The sequence below is a fragment of the Aulostomus chinensis genome, chromosome 2, assembly GCF_037954235.1.
Source record: "Aulostomus chinensis isolate RoL2024-O1b breed Wild chromosome 2, RoL_Achi_v1.0, whole genome shotgun sequence".
NCBI lineage: Eukaryota > Metazoa > Chordata > Actinopteri > Syngnathiformes > Aulostomidae > Aulostomus > Aulostomus chinensis.
This window is the reverse complement of record NC_141321.1, coordinates 10,122,323-10,145,045: the sequence shown is the minus strand read 5'-3', so window position 1 is coordinate 10,145,045 and position 22,723 is coordinate 10,122,323. Positions and strand designations below refer to the sequence as shown.

Sequence of the window (22,723 nt, the reverse complement as noted above, 5' to 3'; positions counted from 1 at the left end):
TTAACAAGTGGATCTGTTTATTCAGAGGATGGAACACATGATTTATAAACCTCGTGGTGTTTTGAAGTTCATTCCGACCGTTGGCTGAGTGACTTGAAGGTTGGAAAGGCCACCGAAGTCCTGGAGAGGAGGAAGAACCAACAAGCACATGTGACACTGCTACAGGAGCTACAAGCACACAGACGCTGACCAACGGTGACGCCATCTGAATTTATGACACGTCAACAACGTAGCTAACAAGCATTGAAATAAAAGACGTAAATGAGAAATTGGGAGAGAGGAAGACCACGACCTCCTCCATCTGCAGCTCACATCTCTGTCCGTCCTCAACGTTGCTCCGTCTCCTCTGAGACAAATCGCCACATCTCGCCTCCTTGTGGCCCCATAAAACACGTCAACTTTCTGGTAAACAAACAGTGGCCAGCTGACGCCATCTTTCCCCTCCCGTTCTCCCGTCAGCCCAACTCTTACTAGACCTGCCTGCCGTGCCGGCAAAATGAAGAATTATGCCAAATCAGGAACATTCACTCAACTCCTGACTTTTTCCATGTTTACTGACTATGCCTCACCAATGATGACACTCCACACCTGGAGGTCTGGTGTGGGCCGGCTTGTGGCTGAATTAAAAAGCTTGAATGCTTTTCACAGCTATTCATGTTGTCTTTCGTTGCTATAGGGACAACAACCTTCCCTCCTGACGCCACAATAAAACACCATGGTACAAGTCAGACTGGCTTCTTTCTCTCTAAAACACAGAAACCACACTGGAACCAAGACTCGTGACTCACCAGCATCTTGAGCATTTCCTTGGTGTCGGGGTCCACCTCGATGAGCTCCTGGTCCAGAGCAGAGATCTAGAGCACCAGACACAAGCCACACGTTAGCCTCGGCGCTCGGCAGCACCCCAACACCACGACAGCAGTGAGGTTAAACACGTGATGATGTCATCGATCGTCCAGCCAGGTGAACTTTCATCCAGAATGTGAACAGACCTCGGGGACGTAGTTGTCCCTCCTCTCCCTCTCCTCTTCCTGCAGCTTGATGGAGATTCCTCTGACTGGACCTCGCTGGATACGCTTCATCAAGTGTGTCACATACCTGAGTGACATCACACACACACACACACACTTTTTAGAACCCTCCATTATACAAAATCTACTTCAATCTCACAACCGTCTGATAACTAACCAGTGTAAACTAACTAACAGCTGCTTGATGTTGCTGCTTCAGCCACAGGACAGCAGACGTCAGGTCAAAGACCAATCACAGCTCTGACGGACCACAGACCCTCGCCGTCGCCGCACCCTCGTATTTATAACGCTATCAAGACAAATACCGTCAAAACAGACTGAGCTGAGAGAGACTGTTGACCCTATATTCATGAACACAAAGCTACAGAACAGAGGAACACAGAACCAACACTACAATAATAATAATGTAATAACAATAATGACGGCCTCAGGCTTCAAACACTGATCTTCTGCAGGGCTCCAACACCAGGAACATTCAACACCTTCATGCATTTTCAAGCTTTTCCAACGCCAAACGGCTGAGGACCAGAAAAAAAATCTACAAAATTCAAAAGTTTGAACAGGAGTTCCTCTGAGGGGTTCCTCAGGGTCCTGGTGCCTCACAGTCGTCACTGAGGGATGTTTGTTAACCCATAAACTGCTGCAGCATCCTCTTAGACCTGAGAGTGTGCGAGGGGCCGTTATAATGGTGCTAACCGCTGACACATGCTACACACACACATGCGAAACATTCACCGGACATCAGGGAATGTTGTCCGTCCTCACAGAGCCAGACAAGAGAACAGAGACCGGCTGACCGCTAGTTAGCTTAGCATGATGAAAGGTAGGGGGCCTCACACACTTCCTGATTGTTTACACACCTCCTAACCTGAGGCCTCAGATGTGACGCTGTGATTAAACCAGCAGCCTGGCAAGGCGAACACTTCCTGCTGCCACTGCAACCCCAGGAATGACAAGATATCCCATCATGCAATGTGGGCTGATCCGCTGACCCTGGACAGTGTTCTATGCTGCTGTTTGCTGGAGTGGGTTTCAGGTCCACACCAAGTTAGAGATGAATGGGACAACCACAAACTCTGTCACTCACACACACACACACAGGTCATCCATGATCTCAGTGTGTTGACACTCACCCAGCGATTTTGTTGCGTAGCGGTTTGCTGGGTATGATGGCGATCTCCTCACACACCCTCTTGTTGGTGTGGAAGTCACTGCCCAGGCGTGTGTAGTACTTCTCGATGATCACCCTGGCCGCCTTCTTGACCGTCTTGGTCCTGACTCGCCCCTGAGGGGGTCGGACACATTGGCGTGAGACAGAAGGAGATCAGGACAGACCAACTATTTCTGATCAGGAGGTCAAACGCATTTAATCACAGATGCCTTTGTAAAAACCATTTGCTTCCTGATTTGATTGACAGCTGAATAGAAACTGCTGAACATCCTGATGCAGTGACGGAAACATGCAAGTTACACTGACACACCTTAGGTTGTTTCCGGGGCAACAAACGAGCAAATCAAACAGTTTAATCACAGATTATTAGGGATTATATCAGAACCCGTCGCTGAACCAGTTTCATCCATGTAATTGTATCGCTAATTTCTGCAGGGAAAAAAGTTCAGCCAAACTTTAAAAAAAAAATGTGTGGCGACGGACCGGTGGGTCGCAGCTGGAGGGGATACTCGGTTTACTGATTGACGGATTAAACTGAATTATCAGCAGTTGAAAGGGACCTAAACATGGCGCTGCCGCTGCTGGAGAAAACTCAGCGAGGCTTGAAAGTGAGAAACGAATCAAACAGCGGGAACGTCGCTGACTCGTAGCCGTGTTTATACATCGAGCCTGTATGTTTTAGTTTAGTCTCCGCTGATCAAACCGGCCCGGTGTTGAAGCTCGGTGCCGTTACAGGGCGTCCGGGTGCTTCAGGCGGCCGTCAGACTTTCAGACTCGGAGGATTGAGAGGGATAGTTGCGGCTGTCAAGCTTCGAGGTGTCTGTGTACCCACCATGTTGGCTCAGACCGGTGGAAGAGAAGCGCAGTTGGTCCATACCGGAAGTTTATAGTGTTGCGGCGGCGATGTAAAACACCACGACGCTCGGCAGCACCCCCTGGCGGTGGGAGGCGAGAACTGCTCTGGACGGCATCCAACAGACGCGATGTAATTCTACTTTTGAATTACTTATTTTACTGCAGAAAAAACACATCGTATTAAATAGATGAGGACGTAGTGCACTCTTGGGTGAGAGAAGATGTGTTATTATTTACTGGAACAGCTTCAGACGCCCAAACTTTAAAAGGTATATGAAAAAAGTAGGGGCAAAAGCTTAAAGATACATGAATAAAATCTTAGAACTCCACCATTTTATTTAATTTTCTGGTTAATTTGTCAATCATTGGTGCTGCCCAAGCAAAAAAAAAAAAAAAAAAAGGCTTTTTAGTGACTTTAGTCTTTAAGGGGTCCAGCTTTGACTGTAGAGAACTTCATACTCTCACTTACACCACAAACAAGGGAACTACAGAGTACAAATACTCAGTACTTCAACCTTTGTCCTGCTGTTAATGTTTATGTGCTTGTTCAGTGCAATGATAGAATAGGCTGTTATATCTTTCTAAAAATAGAAACGCTAGCACTTAAACTGTCAGAGCGAACAAGTAAATGTAAACAGCGACTACATGTCTCCTAAACACACACACACACACACACACAGAGCTACCGACAGGTGACCTTAGAAAAATATAAAACCATTTAAATACACAACTAATGAGACGAAACCCTCTCCTTTTAAGCAATCAATCACTAAGTGTCCGATAAGTCTCAGGGGCACGACCTCTGTGTGTGTGATAAATCTTGTGACATTTATGCCAAGCAGCTGGATTCATTTCAATGTGACTCTTCCATGACATCGCGTGTTCAACAGAATCAGAGGCAGAAACAATCACTTCACAAAAGACATTCCCACAAGGTGGAGAGATCTTTTATTTTACATAAAAAAGGGTGCAAACTGGAGTTTCCCTTTCGGTGTGGAGGGAATAAAAAGTGATTTTATAAGGTTCATGTGTGACACATTGTATTGGATGAGTCGGAGGAGGGGAAACACAGGCATCTCAGATAAAAAGGACCTTTAACCTTTCTGCAAATTAAAAACAAGAAACCATAAAAAGAAGAAAGTTGGGTCATTCATTCTTGAAGCCCTTGACTAACTCAAATACATTTTTGAAGTGACATTCATATTTCAACACAATATTTATTTACAGTTTTAAGATTTCTCTTAATCATAGCTCTGGAAAAAAAAAAAACAATGCTGAGGGGAGGATAAACTCTTGGAGCTGTACATTTTGATTTTCCACAGTCTGAAAGGGGGAAAATAATATCAAAGAATACATCTTTAATATGGAATCCCAACAGAAAGAACAAAGACTACAATTGTGAACTCTGTACAATTTACAATTTTCAAATAATCATCACAATATTGCAGTAAATGTCACCCTCTTCCTCAAAGAAAAATATACAGTAAATCCAAGACAATTCTACAGTACAGCAACAAGGAAAAGTGCCAGAGAACCCAAAAAAAGACCGAAACCATTCATTCACCCTTGAACTGTCCTTTGCTTTGACACACAGGAATGTAAGTCACACACAACCAGAGGGAGTGAGCTCGATCAGAAATGTTTGGAACTGAAATGGAATGTGTTGCGACAAGAAATGATCTCTATTTCACATGGAGGACTGGAAGCCATGACATCTCGCGGACCAAATCCACCGCACAGACCGCCGTCACCTCCTGACGGGCCGCGCACACACAAACACCGATCAGGCTCGGTGCTCTCTGGCCCAGAGAGTAGAAACTAAATACATCGGAGGAATTCATCATATCAACCTTTTCAGCCACGAACCGGAGAGCGTTGAGCCACAGTTTAAGGAGGAAGCAGATGTTGCAAAGATGACCAGTCTCGGAATTCAAATTCAACTTTGAAGTTATAAATTCCTGATAAAATGGTTTGTTATAACCAAATGAACATTTTCCTTTCAAAAAATAACACAACAACAACAACAACAACAACACTTCCTGGTACTGATGCTCTGCGATTTTGTTAAAATGACAGTGGACACAGTTTCAACGTCAAGGACACAAGGTGGAATGCGATGGTCAAAACATTCAACTTCATATTTTCCTGGCACAGGTAGAAGGCATGGACTTGTAGTAGTCTCAGGAATGGCACTCAGGGAATTCAGGGGGAATATTGAAGGCTATATAGTCGGGATATCCATCTCACTACTCTCAGCTTCTCTTAGGTAGCTGGAATGAAACAGTCCGGGCGCCGCTGATGTTTTACTGGCTGCAGACGCAACGAGTGTGGTGACATCTGACAAAACGCAGATTCATGTTTCCCAGAGATGAAAATAATACGTATGAACCTCCAAACCCGACATCCGGCTGCATTTCTTCTGGGTATAAACAATGACCCAAGTGTCATTTGGTCATTACCAGCCAACATAGCGACACCAGAGGTGAGAAGCTCACCTATCCAACATGGTCAAGAGGCACTAACGGCTGAAATACGCTGGACACGTACGCGGGGCGACACGACCGTCTCTGCAGAGCACACTTGTGCACCCAGAACACAGATTTTAGCCAGGCTGTCCTTGTTCGTTTCTCTTTAAATCCCAAGCCACCAGGTGCAGGTAGCATGAGGTGTGTACACAAATATTTACTCCTCCTTCAACAGAAAACAACTTTACTCATCAGTGCCCAGACAACAGGTGATGACATTTACAACATGGTGGCCCACTGCCTGACTGGAGTGCACAAATCTAACGCTGCACCAGAACCTCTCACACTCCCTCGGTGGAGTTCACATCAGCATTGCAGGAGAAAAGCTTCGATTCACACCTGAAAATGCAAAAATCACAAAAAGAAGTTTTATATTCTGCACAATATTGTAATGGAACTGACCACAGGAGGAACGTCTTTCTTTAAAATACTTTCTGATAATCAAGTAAAAAAAAAATAGCTGTGAAATGGTTTTAGGCTTTATATGCACAGCTAATTCACAGCCGGCAGCTGCTGTGTGGAGAAAATGATCCCCTGGACAGACCAGAGGGCTGCGGCTCTTTCTCACGAGGATCTTTTACAGGAGAAAGAAAACGAAGGTTTGTCCAGAAAAAAAATCCACTCAGAAGTCTGACTAACTTTTTTCCAGAAAAAGTCAAAGTCACAAAGGTTTGTCCAGAATAGCTCAGATTAACAGCAGTAACGTTAGAAAGCCGAAGGCGCAGCACACGCCTGCAGTAAAGCATCTGAAGAAAACCTGAGCCTTCTGAGGTGCGACACCTAGTGGCCAAAGTCAGTGCGACAGTCTGAAGTCCTCCTATCAAAGCTGTCTGAAATCACCAGCTCAGACCTTTCACCTGTGTGTCAAATGAATGGCAATAGCTCATTGTAGCAGAGGACACGCCAGGCAGTGACACAGTGTTGTTTCCTGACACACTGAAACGGATAAATGGATGTGTGTTCGCGATCCTCTAGACAAAACCATCAAAATACACTCCGTGATGCGGATAAAGTCTCAAAATACTGGCAATGTAAACAGCAGGAGTTCACTGAGTGCCCTGCTAGTCTGTCTGAAATCTCTCTGAAAATCCCATAGCAGGTCAGAAGATCCGCTCTGCCAACACGGTCCGCCGCCGCGTACGTGCCCGGTGTATTTTAAGCGCGGGACATCTCAAAGAAATGAATACCGGTCATTCAAATAGCCTGTTTTCCCACCATTCCCCTCAAATCCTGTGAGTGAAATCACTATAATAAAGACAGAGACAAATAAAAACAGAAAAGGTCCTGTAGATTTTCATATTCAAGTACTTTCAATAACACAATAACTTAGACCCCGGAGTAAGTGACACGAGTAATCAGGGCTAAGAAGAAACCAAAAGCTATACAGTGTAAATACACGCAACAAGCAGGTTTACATACGGATTCATTGAGATAGTTTGCAACATCTACAACATTGTATTTCTAAAGATGAGGGAGCAGGTCCACCAAACGCCGAATCCAACACTGCACTCTGCCTTCGCGGCCTCACGCGTGAGTGTGCGCATGCTCGTGTGTGCAGAGCAGGGGTGTCATGGCACAACAAACAAGGAGTGGGAGGGAATAAAAATCTAATTTAAAGTGTATTCCTTGCACCTTTATAGGGAAGGCCTGGCACATGAGGCAGCTACAATTAAAGTAATAAGCACATTTAGAGTACAGTATTAAGAAGGCAGGGGAGCGCCGGGGTCCACAAATGTAGTGCAGTCATGGTCTCAAGCTTGGTTTTTCTTTCTGTCTCTCTCTTTGTTACCCTCTCTTTCCTCATAAAGCCATGGCTATTTGGAATGGAAAAACAAAAAAATAACAAATTGCATTAAAAAATTCACATTAGCAAGACATAAAATAAAAAAATAAAACACTGTAATCCACTCTGTTAGGAGGACAGGCAAGGTGAGGATCTCGTTTTAAAGGCAGTCCTCCATGACACAAATAAAACACAAAATGGTATGGACATGTTCATGAGCGTGCCACCCAAACATCAAGCTTTGCTCCGCAGCACAGGGGTCTCCAGACGCTGGACACGAGGGGGCAGGGGCATCTGAACACCAAACCTTCAATTTGGCATCGCTCTCATGGGAATACATCATCTAACAGCTCTATACTGACTGGTAACAGTCCTCAACTTTGGGCTCTATTATACAGACGACCCCCCCCCCCCCACCCCAATTAAAGAAAACTGCTGCAAATCTCACCGCCACCATGCTTACACTCGTGATGTGATGATGTGGTGGTGGGTGGTCGGTTGGGGTTAAGGCATTGGACAGTAGCGTTGAGAGGCTGTGATTCGATCTCCAAAGCACGGCACACCAGTTCTCTTGGCGCTCCAAAGCAACATCCCCCAGTGTCCACTGGTATAGTCCATTATTTACCATCACATTGTAAAAAGTCAACATTGAAGCCCCTCCCAGTCCCCAAATCCACTTCATTTTGGTCTTACTCTTTTTTCTTTTCTAACATTGGTTTTACTTTGAAACCGCTCGACTGTAAGTTTCTTCCCATGCGCATTGACAAATTCAATAAATGCTCCAAAGTCATTTACGTCCATGTCCATACATTCAGTGTGTATGTTGTAGAATTAGTAAGAAAACTGGTGGCAACCAAGACATAAATATCATAAATAGCATTTGTTTTCAGCCCAAGTGACATGTTGCTGCTCATCAGAAAGCCAACAGGACCAAAACTGCAGGAGAGTCCAAAGAGACTGTAGTGTGTTTAAGAGAGCGCTCCAACCAAGCAGCAGGAGCAGGAATCGTCGTCAGAGAACACAGTGCAGGAGGCATTTCTGGTCGTCTGTCCTCAGGCCCGGCTCAGAGCGCCAGAGTTGACCTCTTTGGAGGAGAAAGTGCAGGGGCCAAATGGCTGACTGATGCTCTTTGTGCCTGTCGGTGAATATAGGCTGTTGCACTCTGGGCTCCTCGTGTGTTATGGTTTACATTCAGTCCCACGTCAGCAATGACAAACAGGGCTAAAGCAGGGGAGAACCACTCTCACATGGGACTCGACAGAGGAGAAATGAAAATATGCTTTTGTGATAAAAAAAACGAAAGGAATCGTTGTATGGAGCAGGTAAAGTTGAGAAAACTGGAGCCAAAAAAAACCCAAAAATACTGCAAAAGTGAGGAGAGAAAAAAACAAATGCACCTTTGATGGGGACAAAAAAAAAAAAAAAAAAATCCAAACAAGATTATCTTCTGCAAAATTCCAACAAAAAAAGGTTTTCCCATTTGGCCAAATGACCTGCAAAACATTCCCACGCGTGGTGGAGGATCAAAAACGAAACAAAGAGGACTTCCATCAAAAGACACAAGTGTCTTGAACATCTCAACACACCATTTTAACTCCAGAGAACAATTCAATCAAGATCTCTTAGTCGCCTCCCTCTTCTACTCTGAATGGGACCTTACTGATTTCTGAAATCACAATCAACTGAGCCAGAACGTTTCAGGCCGTCGGCGGACGATCATTTGTGTCGCGGCGTGTTCTTCTTCCGTTTTCGTTTGAAGAAACAGCAGCACCTGCGGACAGAGATGGAAATTAAACTGATATTTAGACGTGAGATGCTTCGGACGAACCACGAGGAAAACAACAGCACAAGTGGAGCTAAATTAGCATGTTAAAGATCGCAAAGCTTTATTTGACTTTGACGTTTGTTATTTGACATCAGAATTTGATGAGTTAAACAACAGCATCAAGGTGGATGCATTTCCATCCACGGAGTGTTGATGTCTTTATTCACCTGCCACCATTTTGAGGCTGTCACGATGCCAGAGTGACGGCCTGAAATAATTCTTGAACGCAAAACCACAGAGCAGTGCAGACACAGAGCACAGGACATGATGCGCCCGAACGGTCAATAAAAGACATACAAAAAACAAAAAGCTGTGGCTCAAGACATAGGACAGTGACTGGGTGCTCTTAAATTAAATCAGTCTTAGCAACTATTAGTGCACCATGCAAAAAGGCTGTTGTTTTAACCTTTAGCCTGAATCTAAATGTGGAACTGGGAGGACTGAAATGTCACTGCTTAGGTTAGGACACCTTCTGCCCAGATGAGACGTGTGCTAGGACTTGACTTTTAAGAAAAGTGTGCCTGCTTTTCCGCACAAGATGACTAAATGGGAACAAGGGCAGAGACTTGACTGCTGTGACGAACGTATGGCACTAATGTACCAGTGAGAGTTCACTTAAGATTATCTGAATGCAACAACTCCACTGGGCCCAGCCTAGGCTGATCCACTCCCTGTCCCATGAGACTGATGTGGACGAGCAGAGAGGGACTCACCACAGGTTGAGCATTTTCACGCAGCTACAGCAGAGAGAGGAAAGAGTGTAAAGAGAAAAGAAAGATAGATTAATACAGCAAGACCAAGGTGATGGGCCTGGGCACATGCCACACAAACATGCACACATGAACACACCAACGGGACACAGGTGGACACAGAGGGGGGCTCTGACATGTTTCACCAGAGAAGACGACATGACTCTGCATCTATTTAGCCACCGTTCGAGTCCAAGAACAAAGTCATGCTGGACTTCGGGTTCATTATGTTCGTCTGAGGGCACACTAGGTGATCAAGCACGTTAACCAAATTCTGGCTCACTGGGCGAGTGCCTCTGTACCTCACCCAGGCAGCGTGTGCTTCCCCAGGCGCGTGGAAGGGCACCGAACGAGGACAGGTTCCAACTGAGTTTTGGCCGTACGTGCAGGGACCTTCAAACTTTGACGGATGGTGAAAAATTGTGCGGATATACGATGAGTGATGTTGCACCATGAGGACGCGAGAATATTTCTTATGACTTCTGCTGGCCTCTTCGCTCGCTGCATGTTAGACCGAGTAGTGGACCTTCAGTTTGAGACTGGGGGGACCGCAGCTGAGTGATGGTGTAAACCTGCTCAGGGTGACTGGCCCACAGCAGGGTGAGCACAGGCCGGGGTGTGTGTGTGTGTGTGTGTGGAGACAATCGGGCTTCAACACGGCACACAGTAACCGGGACATGTCCCAGCATGCCCTAAACCTTTGATATGTCAGTCTAATTTAAAATGAACATTTGGCGTTCAGCCCCTTAGCTCGGAACATCTCGATGCTTTTCCCTCGGTTTGATTGATTAGAACCCAGTTGGCCGTGCAGGTCAGGAGCTCGTTAGAGAAAAATCTCCTGACTGCTCGTCCTAGCTTCCCTTCAGTTTGAGAGATGAGGGGAGAAAATGCTGTATTCCAGTCATGGGAGAAAATCCTTAACTCATGACTGCATCCTATCCCATCTCAGACCTTGTATCTTATCTCAGTTTAAAAAAGATCTACAACAACAAACGCAACTGTGTGTCTGTGTTTGGAATGGACACACAACCGCCGGTACCGCCGACAGCTGGGCTGAAGCTGTTCTTACCCGTTTTCGTTTTAGCTGCATTTCTTCTGCTTCACAGTAGCTCCTATCGTGTTGGCCCTAATCTGAATAACGGGTGATATTGAGGCGACTTGAATCTTCCCTGTGGGGCGTAGCGAAGGAGGCAGAGACAGTGACAGACGAACCTGCACCTGCGCTGTGTGATGACAGTCTTTACCGCTCTCTTCACAGCCACTGAAGGCAAGACTTTAGCGTCTGCCCCGCTGTGGTTTGACTTCAGAAAACTAGAGCCGATCGAAATGTGGGACAAATGCGCAATAAGTGGAATGCAGGACGAGGAATAAAAATGCTGTGTAGTCCCACTTAAAGTAGAACATCTGGTCACCCTAGCAACACTTTACATTGGCTTCTTCTTCCTTCCTTTCTTCTACTGCTCTTTTTTTTTTTTTTTAATTTTCTAATGTTCAGTTCCTTTTCTAGTTTCCTACTGTCACAGACGAGACAGGCTGTCTGACAGCCAGTCTAGTTCTTCTTTATAGATTTTATAACTGACGACGTCTGATTTGTTATATTTCGTAATCGTGATGGAAGCCTGTAGTTTAAAGATGTGGTTACAGCATCACTGTTCCAGTGTGGGAAAATGTCTCCTGGACAAGAATCTATTCAACTGTAAACAGTGAAGATTCCTCAGCGGAACAAAAAAAAAAAAAAAAAAAAAAATCAGATGAGATTTGAGATTTAATTTGCTGCGCCTGCTCCCCTGTTACTGAATCTATCATAAATCTATGACGGACGCAGAGGTCAGGAAAAGGTTATCCAACACACACAAATGTCAGGCCATAAATAGATGAAGAGGCCATGAATTCATTGTGGAAATCTGATATTTCCTCCAAAAAAAAAAAATTAATCAGATCAACGCGATTTTTCACTTCTTGCTCTTATATCTATAATCACTCCGTGGGACAGAGAGGCTGTAAACACACCACACATCCTATCAAACGGGCGGAGACCACAACATGAGGCTGGTCATCACTGGACAGCACAGGAAAGATGAGATTAGCCACGGTAACAGTGACGCACGGTTGGGAGAGATGGTGCGTCACTGGAGTAACGACACTAAATGTTGCTAAAATCCCTGCAAGTGATCTTTAAGCCTGATAAATTAGATGTATTGGGACTGAAACTGTTTTAACCTCATTTATGCTGAAGCAGCAGAGAGACATCCCGTGTCTTCTTTGTTTCGACAAAGTTTTTAATTCCAATAGTTCACTCCTAACTATTGCACACACTCATATTAAGATAAACAAGTATTTTGTGCTAATGTCATAACGGACAAAGGAATATAGCACCGACTTGTTGGGGTAAACTAGAATATCAATGTTGACTGTCATTCATTCTGATGAAACACACAGAGCCAAATGGTATCCTAGAAAACACACTAAAATGTTCATCTGATAGTATTCATCCACGGGCTGCACCATGGAAACACACGGCCACATCAGCCTCAGGAGGGGGCCGGCCCGAGCAGAGCCGGGTCTGGACCTCCCACTCCTCCCACCCATCTCGTGTCTTTGCACTAAACTGAAAACAATGTTTTGTTGGTCTGGTGACTTGAGACAGAGCTCCGTTGTTATGTCTCCCCATGTGCAGCACTCAGTAATTTTAAAGGCTGCTTGACACCTACAGTTCATTTGCTCTGGTCCAAAAGCAGTTGATTGACTTGGACAATATCTTCCTTTGTTCACTTTGTTTCCACGTAGGAAACACAAATTCAAGGGAAAAAGAAAGCAACAGAATTAACAACTTCCAGTAAGCTCAAAAGCAGAAGAACGTGGGAGTGAATACAGGACGAAGGTTCTGTGCTCTCGATTGGTGCATATTTCCTTTCTTTTAAATTTTTCTTTGCATACATCTTCAACTTTTTTGCTCACCGTATCCAAACTGGTGTGGTGTGAGAAGAAGGAAAACTGCTGAGTGCCCCAGGTAACAGGAGCACACCGGTAGTTGGGTCACACAGACCAGAGTCCTACCAAAAACACATGGTGCTTGTTTGGAAGCCCCTCTTCAACAAGGTCTTAGTCCAAACCTCTGGTCTGTTTTGGATGAGGATGATCAGACTATGACTGCAGTGCTCACGCCTGCTCAAACAAACCGTACCAAGAGGCAAAACAGCCTTGGCAAGGCAGGTGTGACAGCACCCTCGGGGCGCCTCCCTGATTCTCAGGTCTGGAATAAAGGTTTACTGTCATGTCTGATTTTAATTCTCACAAACAAGTATTAGTTGTGTACAGCAACACTTCAAATGGCTTGTTTTCTTCCCAATTGTCCTCTCTAATCTCTGAGATCTGTGCCTCACAAGAGTTCAAGTCAGTGGCTCTCAGTCAGCTGGACCATGTGACGTTCAGCTAGCGGTGCAGTTTTATCAGAGTGGGCGGCCGGCCGTGCAGGACGCCATCACTCCTGCTACTGGTGCTGAAGACAAGGGGAGTGAGCACTTCATCTACACAATCTCCAACTTTGTGGGATTGCCATTTAGGTCTTAAAATGTAGCATGAAGGGAAGAAAGGCAGCAGTCAAGATCAAAACCCACACACTGAGATAGGAGATAAGAGAGACCGGGTCAGGATGACGGGCGGGGGCTGTCACAACGCCACGGCACAGCTTAAGATTGCAAAAGAGGTACAGAGGGAGAGCGGGAAAGAGGTAGCGGCAGATGGACACGGAGGAGAGGTGTGGCGGGTGCACGACACATACTTGGCCTCGTCGACCACTTCCACCTCTGCCTGGGCTGTAATCGGGGCGTTGGAGTGAGCTGGATCATCTGCATTTAGCTCGCCGTTGGTTGAACTGACCACCTGTGGCACAGATACTCCAGTGAACGTTTGTATGAGTCTACACAACAATGATAAAATGTTGGCCACAGTTGTAGAAGAACACAGAAATGTGAACTGGTACAGAAATGTGTCAGTCATTGTGGCAGAGAGGGCGCCAGTAACACAAAAACCATGTTGGTGACAATGAACCTTGGACATGATGAAAGCCCAGACAGGACACACTGCTCCTGATGGTGGGAGCTGATGTGAACCAGTCTTTAGACAACAGCATGGTGGGAGCTGATCAGGAAGAAATCTTTGAATTGCATCACTGGTTTCTGGAATTAAAGGGTTGCTCAGTTGTTTAGATGTGGGTTTATATGAGACACTGATGCCCAGGCAGCCTAAGGAGGCACTGCTGAGGAATCAGCACAAACATCTTTTAGCCTCTAACACTGTACACCCATCTAATATATATGTCTTTTTAGCTGCCTGCTACACTTCCCATATTTAGACGCTTTGCATTCCCATCAGATGGACGTTTCCTTTGGGGACTACATCCCTCAACCCCCCCGCAGCCGTATTCACCTCCCTGCTGCTGCTGATTCTCCACACAGAGGATGAGCTGACCGTCATCTACAGCAGGAGAGACACTGACTGGGCATCAGTGTCTCACACAAGCCCACACCAGAACAACCGAACATCGCTTTAGAAACATGACCTTTCCTTTGCCTGTTAATGACCCCAGCTGACAAGAAAAAACATGACTGCTTCAGTAATTTAAGTTTTATCTTGTATCCGTTTCAGCTCTACTTTAAGATTTGAAACTTAAATTTAACTATTACATAACGTTCTATTTCAGTGTATTTAAGTCCTTTCTCATCTTCTTTGTTAATGTGCATCGAGCTGATAAGGATCCGTGTTGCAAACTGCTCTAATCAATTATTTCTACCCTAAGATGACAAAACCTAAAATGGAAAGGATCTGCAAATGAACAAGACAAAAATGAATAACCAAACATCAATTATAGATATAAGAGCAACCAAACATCAAACATCAAACCTGAAAAAAAAAAACACGGTTTACTGACAAATATAAAACTACTATGTCTTGACAGACAATCCATTCACCTACAGAAAAATCTGCATTACACAATTACTGCAAAAAAAACGTGTTTTTGCATGTATAGAAAGGTGAATACAGCTTGGCTTCCTCTCTGTTTGGATAAATTGAGGGTTTTTTTTGTTAGTAAGTTCAAATTTGTGTCGCAAAGTTTCATGAATGAGGCCCCCGTGTCTGCAGGAGCCAGTCTTTCAGGTCACTACTGGCTGGAGATGCGTGTGTGAGTAGAAACGCTTCCATGTCTGTCATCAACGGATGTGAATGAAAGGGTGTTTTGTTCTGTCAGGACTTCAGCTGCGTCTTGTTGGGAGTTTGCCTTCATAATCAGACACCAATAAAGACAATGTATCACTAAATTGTATCATAATCAAAATTGGACTGCGTAGCTTTAAAAATGTCAAGAATCATTCTGAAGAGATACTTCTTATTAGCTCGTACCGTTCTGGAGACAAACAATAGAACACTCACTCAGCATCATTGTCCTACTGTTACCTTCATTGCCATCAGCGCCTGTTTTACATGTTTATGAGCTTTGTCACTGTGAGTCCAGTCAGAGGCAGAGACTCATTTCTACTGATGGGCAACAACCAGGACACAAACTCCACATGGAAAAACTAACGTTTCAAAACGAAGGCATTTGGTAGAAAACATGGAGATCTCAAGTCATACACTGTATAAACTTCCACAAACAAAGCTTATTGAAGACAATATTGGGAGGTGGCAAGGCAGGGGTCAAAATGTGCCTCGAAGCATCATGACCCTTTACAGCAGGGGTCCCCAAACTTTTTCCTGTGAGGGCCACAGAACTTTCCCCTTCTCTGATGGGGGGCCGGGGTCAGTTTGTAACAGACAAAGTGTGACAATCATGGGGTTGCCTGAACGTAAAAATGTATTTTTTTCCAGAAGCCACACAACCAAATAACCCTCTCTGGGTTCGGGTCTAGAGTTTTCGTTACTGACTGACTGTGTTCACACCAAACGGCAATGGGAATTTTCGCGTCGCTTTATTCGTGAATATAAACATATTGATCCAGCGATCAAATTCACACGAATAAAGTGACGTGAAAATTTGTGTTGCGTTTGGTGTGAACATTCGGGCTGCAACTAACGACTATTTTAATAGTCCACTAGTCACCGACTATTGAAACGATTAGTCAACTAATCGGATAATTATTAATTTTTTCTTAAATTTAGCATGAAGTTGATTTAATTATGTGGCAAATGATAATAAACAAGAAAGATGGTACAGTGAAAAATCCATCTTTTATTGAACATTCATTATTTAAAACACGTTTGTCAGGCACAGTCTGGCATAACGCTAGAGCTCTTTTATAGCGCAAATACGCTTATAAAATGTACAATGTGTGTCATGAAAACCGTACTGGCTTGAATGTTACTTGAATCTCACCGAGGCGAGTCAGACTCCGTTTCGTTCAACTGCCCGACGGGCTTCTTCAAATGTTCCTGCATCAGCGAGGTCCTGCCATGACACCAAGGTCTGCTTTGCGAACTTTCCAAGTAGTCTTTTTATTCGCCGTATCCAGGCTAAAATGCCACCAAACTTTAGAAGTTTTGGTGCGCATACCTGATGTTGACACTGCGTTCCTGTATGTTACCGCTCAGAGACAGAGACGCTACTGCGCATGAGCGACTCTCGGCATGATAATCAAGTGTGATGCCTCACTCTGTTGGAAAAATGCATGTGCCGACAATAGTCGACAATAGAATTCCATCTATTATCGATTTTTGACGACAACGTCGACTAATCGTTGCAGCCCTAGTGAACACACCTTAATAGTTAATAGCTAGATATCAATTTTAGTATCAAATACAAATACAATATGGGAAAAAAATCAAAATGCGTCTCTGGTATTGTTCAGGGGGCCGGGCCAAATGTGGAGGCGGGCCGTATACGGCCCGCAGTTTGGGGACCACTGCTTTACAACTTAAGAGCATGCACTCAGCTGGCTAAGCCAGGTCATCCTGCCATGCAAGAGGCTTCTTGATCCCTCAAAGAACGTCCAAGTGACATGACGCATAAGACCCGAGATCAAAAGGCTGCTACATCCCATCTTCACCATCTGGGGTCAGGGGGCACCAGATGACATGCATATGGTGGTGAAGAAAAATAACATACCCCAGCCAAAGGTACAGAGGGGTGGGAGAGGAGCGTGGTTGTAGATCAGTCTCACACACACAGGCTACATCCTGTTACAGTGGCTGCTGGTTTACATTTGACTGTGACTCAGACACAGTCAAATGTAAGAGCTAACACCTTTTAGGAAATATTGATGGTTTTTGATCAAATCTAAAAGCCTTGTATGGCTGCATTTAGTCTGAGCTGTGCAACATCTGTCTTTAAAGTGTATAAAACAGTTTTAAATCAGAGATGTTTACAGAATTCACACAGCATTTGGCTCAGTTGTTCAATCCAATTTAAATTTGATATAAATATGAGCTGTCCAGATGTTACTAGAGGAGCACTTGTGCTCATTTCCTGTCATTTAGCTTATTTATGATGGACTAAGTGCTCTGAGACAGATCTGACTCCACAGAGACAGGGTGGGGACCACTGGTTGATCAGGTGAGGGGTGTATACCTGCACTGAGCCCCCGTGCCTATCCGCTGCCAGGTGGGAGGTCAGATAGGAAGAGTTTGCTTGGCGAGTGGGCTGCACCTCCCATGCTCCTCGTCGATCAGAGACTGCTGTCTGCTCAGGAGTTGGGGGCGTCGGTGATGGGAGGGGGAGGTGGGTTTGGGGGTGCGATGGGAGAGGGAGAGGAGTGATGGAACAGTTGCGTTAGGAAGAGTGGATATTTGGGTGTGCGAGGCCAGGTACCATGCAAAGCAGCATGAGAAATGGAAAAGAAAGAAAATGTAACAAAATAATAAAGTGGATCAAAATCAAAGCAGGCTTCAGCCAGAGAACTGAACAAGACACAGATAAACCTGAGGGACTGTACATCTTAGAATGTGCCCTCCATGTTTATTCAAAGATAATAAAAGTTAGAACTAACCCGTTGGCCGGTGACACTTCGTACGCACCTTTTTGTGAAATGAATGAAGTTTTATATGTTGCTGATGGGTAGCGACACATCAGACAAAGTGGAGGGCCGGGAGCTGAATAAGATCATGTGGCTAATAAACTGCTTCCGCCATTGGGAATTTCAATATTTCACAGCTCCATATCGAGTCCAATTTAACTGATTAGCAAAGAGACAGGGAGCAGAAGTGGCCAACCATCTCTTTTCTGCCTCCAAATTTCCTTTTTTTATTTTTTGTTGGCTGAGCTGTAATGAATAAATTTCATTTTGTATCCTTATAATTTCATAGAAAGAGGAAAGTCTTTTTTTTAGCCTGCCTCATTTCATTGTATCCCTCTATACAAATCCTTGATTGGTTTTAAATTGAAAAAGGAAATGGGATGAAAATATTCTTTTCTTTTTTAACTGGCAAAATGTATTAAGGGAAAAGCTGATACGGCGTATACTGCTCCATTTACTTCTTACTGGAAATTATTATACAAGCACGGCATTTAATTATGGAACTAAGAGTAAAAAAGGCCGCATCCTATTAAGTCAAGAGTCCTGAATCACCCTGATGAGATTCTTATCTACGTTGACTTTCTGCACCGCTGCGAGAGGAGACGCTGGCACTGGTGTGTACCTCCGTAAATGCACCTGGCCTACCTGATTTCTTATTGGTGGATGCTGCGAGGGTCGGTCTCTGTGAGGGTGACTCTCTCGTGTGACGGCAGACGCTCCGGAGTCTATATGGACAGATCCCACCGGTGTGGGCTAGAGGAATAACACCCCATTCAGTGCTGTGAAGTCAATCAGCTGTCGGGCTGAAAATGTGCCTGTTAATATTTCACAAGTGTTACTTACGATCTGCCTGCCAACCCAGTCGTAAGTGTAGTCAAAAGTGTATCCTTTTCGTTCAAATAGCTCAGTGAACAGAGTCCTCAAATATTCATAGTCAGGCTTTTCAAAGAAGTCCAACCGTCTCACATATCGCAGGTAGGTGGCCATCTCCTCTGAAGTAAACAGGAACAACAACAACAACAACAACAACAACATGAGTTGGATTGTCGGCTAGATAACATAATGTGACAAATCAAAAACCTCCTACGTGGGAAAATATTTCCCGTGCCACTGAGTGGAGTGTTTGCTGGTGTTTGCAGTGACATGAAGCAAGAACCCATCCCAGTCCTATAGGTGATGTCATAGAGGCAGATGAATCAGAGTACCTGGGAAGTTCTCACAAAGAACCTCGATGGGAGTGTTTCGTTTCGTGTCTCCAATCTTCTGGTATCGTTCTTTCAACGTGTCAGCCTGCAGGAGCACAACACAGATGAGCTGTAGGAGCCAGACGTCTGATGTAGACATGTCAGGGTTGTGTGGAGGCCTGCATACTGGTGGACATGTTCGATGCCGACACCCTGACTTTGATAGCGGTTCCTGAATGAGGCTCCGCCCCCCCAAATGGATTAAGAACCATTTCAACACCTAAAGGTAGATCCCTCATTACCTTACAACTCTTTGGAGAATTATTCTCCTGGTACTGAAAGTGGACATTCAATGCCAAAGGGGTCTTTCATTTCTTGACAGTACTGAAACTATGTGGTCGGTGCCCTCAAAGTATCGAGGCTCAAGGTTCCCCAGCCTCGGGTTATGTGGAAAGAAATGTGGAACAGCAGCTTGACGGCCACTCAGTAACTTAAAAATTTGACGAGACTTTTATTAAATGATAAAATGAATTCTGGGTTGCACTATAAATTTAAAATAAGGGTGTTAAAAAAAAAAGCTAATTAAATACATATACTAAGTTAGCAAAACTTGCAGGTACTTGGCATACCTTGAGTCCCTGCCACGGTAGACTCCCTCGAAGGAAATACATGAACATGTGGCCTAAGGCCTCCAGGTCATCTCGCCGACTTTGCTCTACATTAAAAGATTTAACAACATTTGACTGAGAAACAACTCTAAAACATGAAACTGACACGTAAAAAGAGAAAACCAAAATGGAAGCAAAGCAATGACATCAGTCTCACCTTTGCCCAGATGTGTGTTGATGGACATGTATCGGGCAGTGCCAGTCAGGCTCTTATGCTCCCGGTATGGAATGTGTTTTTTGGTCTCAGGGTCGATGTACTCTTTAGCCAGGCCAAAGTCAATGATGTGGATTATGTGTTCCTTTTTATTCCCCTGACGTCCGATGAGAAAGTTTTCAGGTTTAACATCTCTATAGATGAGGTTTTTAGAATGAACATACTCCATTCGAGAAATCTGGTGAGAGAGGATACAGCCGGGTCAGAGAACACACGCTGAAGACCGAGGAAGAAGCAGACACCATCTCAAGACGTACATTCCCGGGAATCCCAACATCTCCCAACTCCAAGGCTGAAACTAACGGTTGCTTTCATCATTGATGAATGAATTCTTACACTCATTGGTCACTCCATCTCACATCTGTTTCCATAAACAATTCTTTTAGGACGTGATCATTTCTACTCTATTCGTTCATGTTGGTTTGATCCCGATTCTTGTTTCTATCACCCAGGTAAACATGAAACTAGCCTGACTTCCTTCCATTTGACTGTAAAAGGAAATTGTGTAGGAGCCAAGCTAGCACTTATTGTGAGCTCAATTATATGTGCCAAAAAATAAAGATGAAGTGCTTTGTGATAAATACAGGGGAGGCTGGCTGAGGAACATGCAGTAGTACTGCAATTGTTGGTTACTTGCAAATTTGCAAAGGCTATCTGCATTTCAGGAGCACTGCAGATTTTGTGCTGACAACATGAAATGTTAGAAATTCTGTCTGAGGTGTCTAAAAGTCAAACAACTCACTGAGCTGCTAAAACCTAATGAGATTCTATTCATCAACTAACAGCCTCCTTCACTCTGAGTGGTGCTGACGGTTCCCTCTCCTTCACATCTGATCTGGGTTCGAGGTCGGACTTCAGGTGCGTAAAGCCCGGCACCAGGGCGCTTCATAAACACATGATGTAAACACAGTTCCACAGGCCGTCTCTTCTACAGAACTGAACTGGCTTTATTAGATTTTCAAACCTTGGCTCGAACTAGACTGTTTTTTTAGCGTCTGAAAAACAACTTACTAGAGCATGGTTGAAGATCAGAGTCATTACGAATCTTTTTGGACTTATTTGATCATCGTACATAGTATCATTAGTACTTTATCTTTGGTCTGAAAACTCAAAGTCCACTGAACTAGCAGTTTATCGTGCTTTCAACCACATCTGAATGTGTCTGAATACATGTCATCACTCTCGGGGGCAAACTCCAAACAGATTATTTTATTTTGAAACATCTCCAGGAATTGTTGAGTCTCGTTTTATGGAAACATTGTTTCTGTTGAGAACTGGGAACCAAAGCGGCAGTTGTGAGTGGCTTTGTTGCTGTACTGATAAAATGACTGTATTTATGATCTTCTGTATTTATGACACACACACCACCACAGTGTGAACTCTGCGGGTGGTGTGATGCTGAAACTCACCAACTGAATTGCTATCATTAAGACGGTCTTCAGTGAAAAGGTCCTGTCACAAAGGTCAAAGAGGTCCTCCAGACTGGGGCCAAGCAGCTCCAGAACCATGGCATTGTATTTCCCACAGGGCCCAAAGTAAAACACCTGGGGCACACCTTCAGCTGAAACACCAGGAAACAAGCAGTTAGACACACAAAGCTAGCTGCGCCCGCGCAACGGTGTGCCCTCTCACATGGGTCAAAGTACAGTGTGTCACTGCTCAAGCCTGTAAACTTGAACAACAATATCATTAGATATTAAGAAGCAGAATAGGCCTTCAGGTGCTTTCAGTTACACACACACACACACACACACACACTCTAAGAGCATGTTTGTTCCTGCCTTATCTGACAACTGATATCCATAGGGTGGGTCTCAGGTGAATCCTAAGAGACCTCCAACTAGAGACCGCCAGCACCACAGGGGTACAGGGACGGCATGCAACTAAATTATGACGCAATGCTTAAAAATGCAGACGCACTGCCCTTCCTACTAAATCATGTTGTCTGTCCTCACTCCAATGACTCCAAAATCCCTTCCATCTGTCACCTTGGCTCTCTTTTTTTTTTTGCTGCTTCTTGTCACAGTTCAGAGATCAATGCAACAGGAATGAATGGCTGAATGAATGCTACTCTGACCCTTGTACTTTTAATGACTTGTTTAATTTTTTTATATATATATATTTATTATCACATAAAGAATCTTTGAACTTTTTTTAAAGCTACTATCTATTAGCCATTAATCACATATTAGCCAGCAGCTGTAGAACTTCTATGAACGTACAATTATGGTGGTTGATGTTTTACTGATTTCTAACGGCTGTTATCTGTAGTCTTTGATGTCTTTCCAGCCACATCAGCCTGAACTTTAGTTGCAAGAACAGGAAATGTGTTCAAACTATTAACTGCCTGCAGGGAAGCCTGATTCCAAGTTTCTCCCTGCCTATTGCAAGTGAGGATCCTATTTATAGATCACCTTCAAACTTCAAGGAAGGGTGGGCTTTTTAAATTTATAATTGCACAGAATACTCAGAAGGTTGGGATGTTTTTTTTCAATGCTTTTTACATCCCAGATCCTAAGAAAGTATAACATCTCATTGGTCTGTATATATTTGTATCCTCATGTATGTAATGAGCATGCATGAAAGCAGATCTGACATGAATATGTATTGCCATCCTCCTTCCCTGTTGAGTGGGTGAATTAATTGTAAGATTTAAGCTTTAATCTTCTATTAATTTACTTCGACTGGAGGCAGCACAACAAGCATATACAC

At 44.2% G+C, this 22,723-nt stretch overlaps 2 protein-coding genes across 4 annotated transcripts in view; both read right to left on the bottom strand.

Moving 5' to 3' along the window:
- On the bottom strand, nucleotides 1-3,132 carry LOC147269034 (small ribosomal subunit protein eS17-like). The gene is made up of 5 exons (XM_086193605.1): nucleotides 3,035-3,132; nucleotides 2,165-2,316; nucleotides 993-1,098; nucleotides 789-854; nucleotides 1-120 (listed from the first exon to the last, which is right to left on the bottom strand). The coding sequence occupies exons 1-5, from the start codon at nucleotides 3,035-3,037 to the stop codon at nucleotides 43-45; spliced, it is 405 nt and encodes a 134-aa protein (XP_086049731.1). The 5' UTR covers nucleotides 3,038-3,132; the 3' UTR covers nucleotides 1-42.
- An 863-nt stretch (nucleotides 3,133-3,995) lies between these two features.
- csnk1g1 (casein kinase 1, gamma 1) overlaps nucleotides 3,996-22,723 on the bottom strand; it is a 33,715-nt gene continuing 14,987 nt past the window's right edge. Inside the window, exons 5-14 of one of the 3 annotated variants that reach the window (XM_086226960.1) lie at nucleotides 21,421-21,572; nucleotides 19,955-20,189; nucleotides 19,759-19,844; nucleotides 19,151-19,235; nucleotides 18,789-18,937; nucleotides 18,591-18,698; nucleotides 17,501-17,611; nucleotides 13,721-13,821; nucleotides 9,904-9,927; nucleotides 3,996-9,136 (exon numbers count right to left, since the gene is read on the bottom strand). In XM_086226960.1, coding sequence (XP_086083086.1) covers nucleotides 9,082-9,136; nucleotides 9,904-9,927; nucleotides 13,721-13,821; nucleotides 17,501-17,611; nucleotides 18,591-18,698; nucleotides 18,789-18,937; nucleotides 19,151-19,235; nucleotides 19,759-19,844; nucleotides 19,955-20,189; nucleotides 21,421-21,572 — 1,106 coding nt within the window. In that variant the 3' untranslated portion in view covers nucleotides 3,996-9,081. The remainder of the gene's footprint in view (nucleotides 9,137-9,903; nucleotides 9,928-13,720; nucleotides 13,822-17,500; nucleotides 17,612-18,590; nucleotides 18,699-18,788; nucleotides 18,938-19,150; nucleotides 19,236-19,758; nucleotides 19,845-19,954; nucleotides 20,190-21,420; nucleotides 21,573-22,723) is intronic. The other 2 variants (XM_086226968.1, XM_086226977.1) reach the window with 2 other exon arrangements.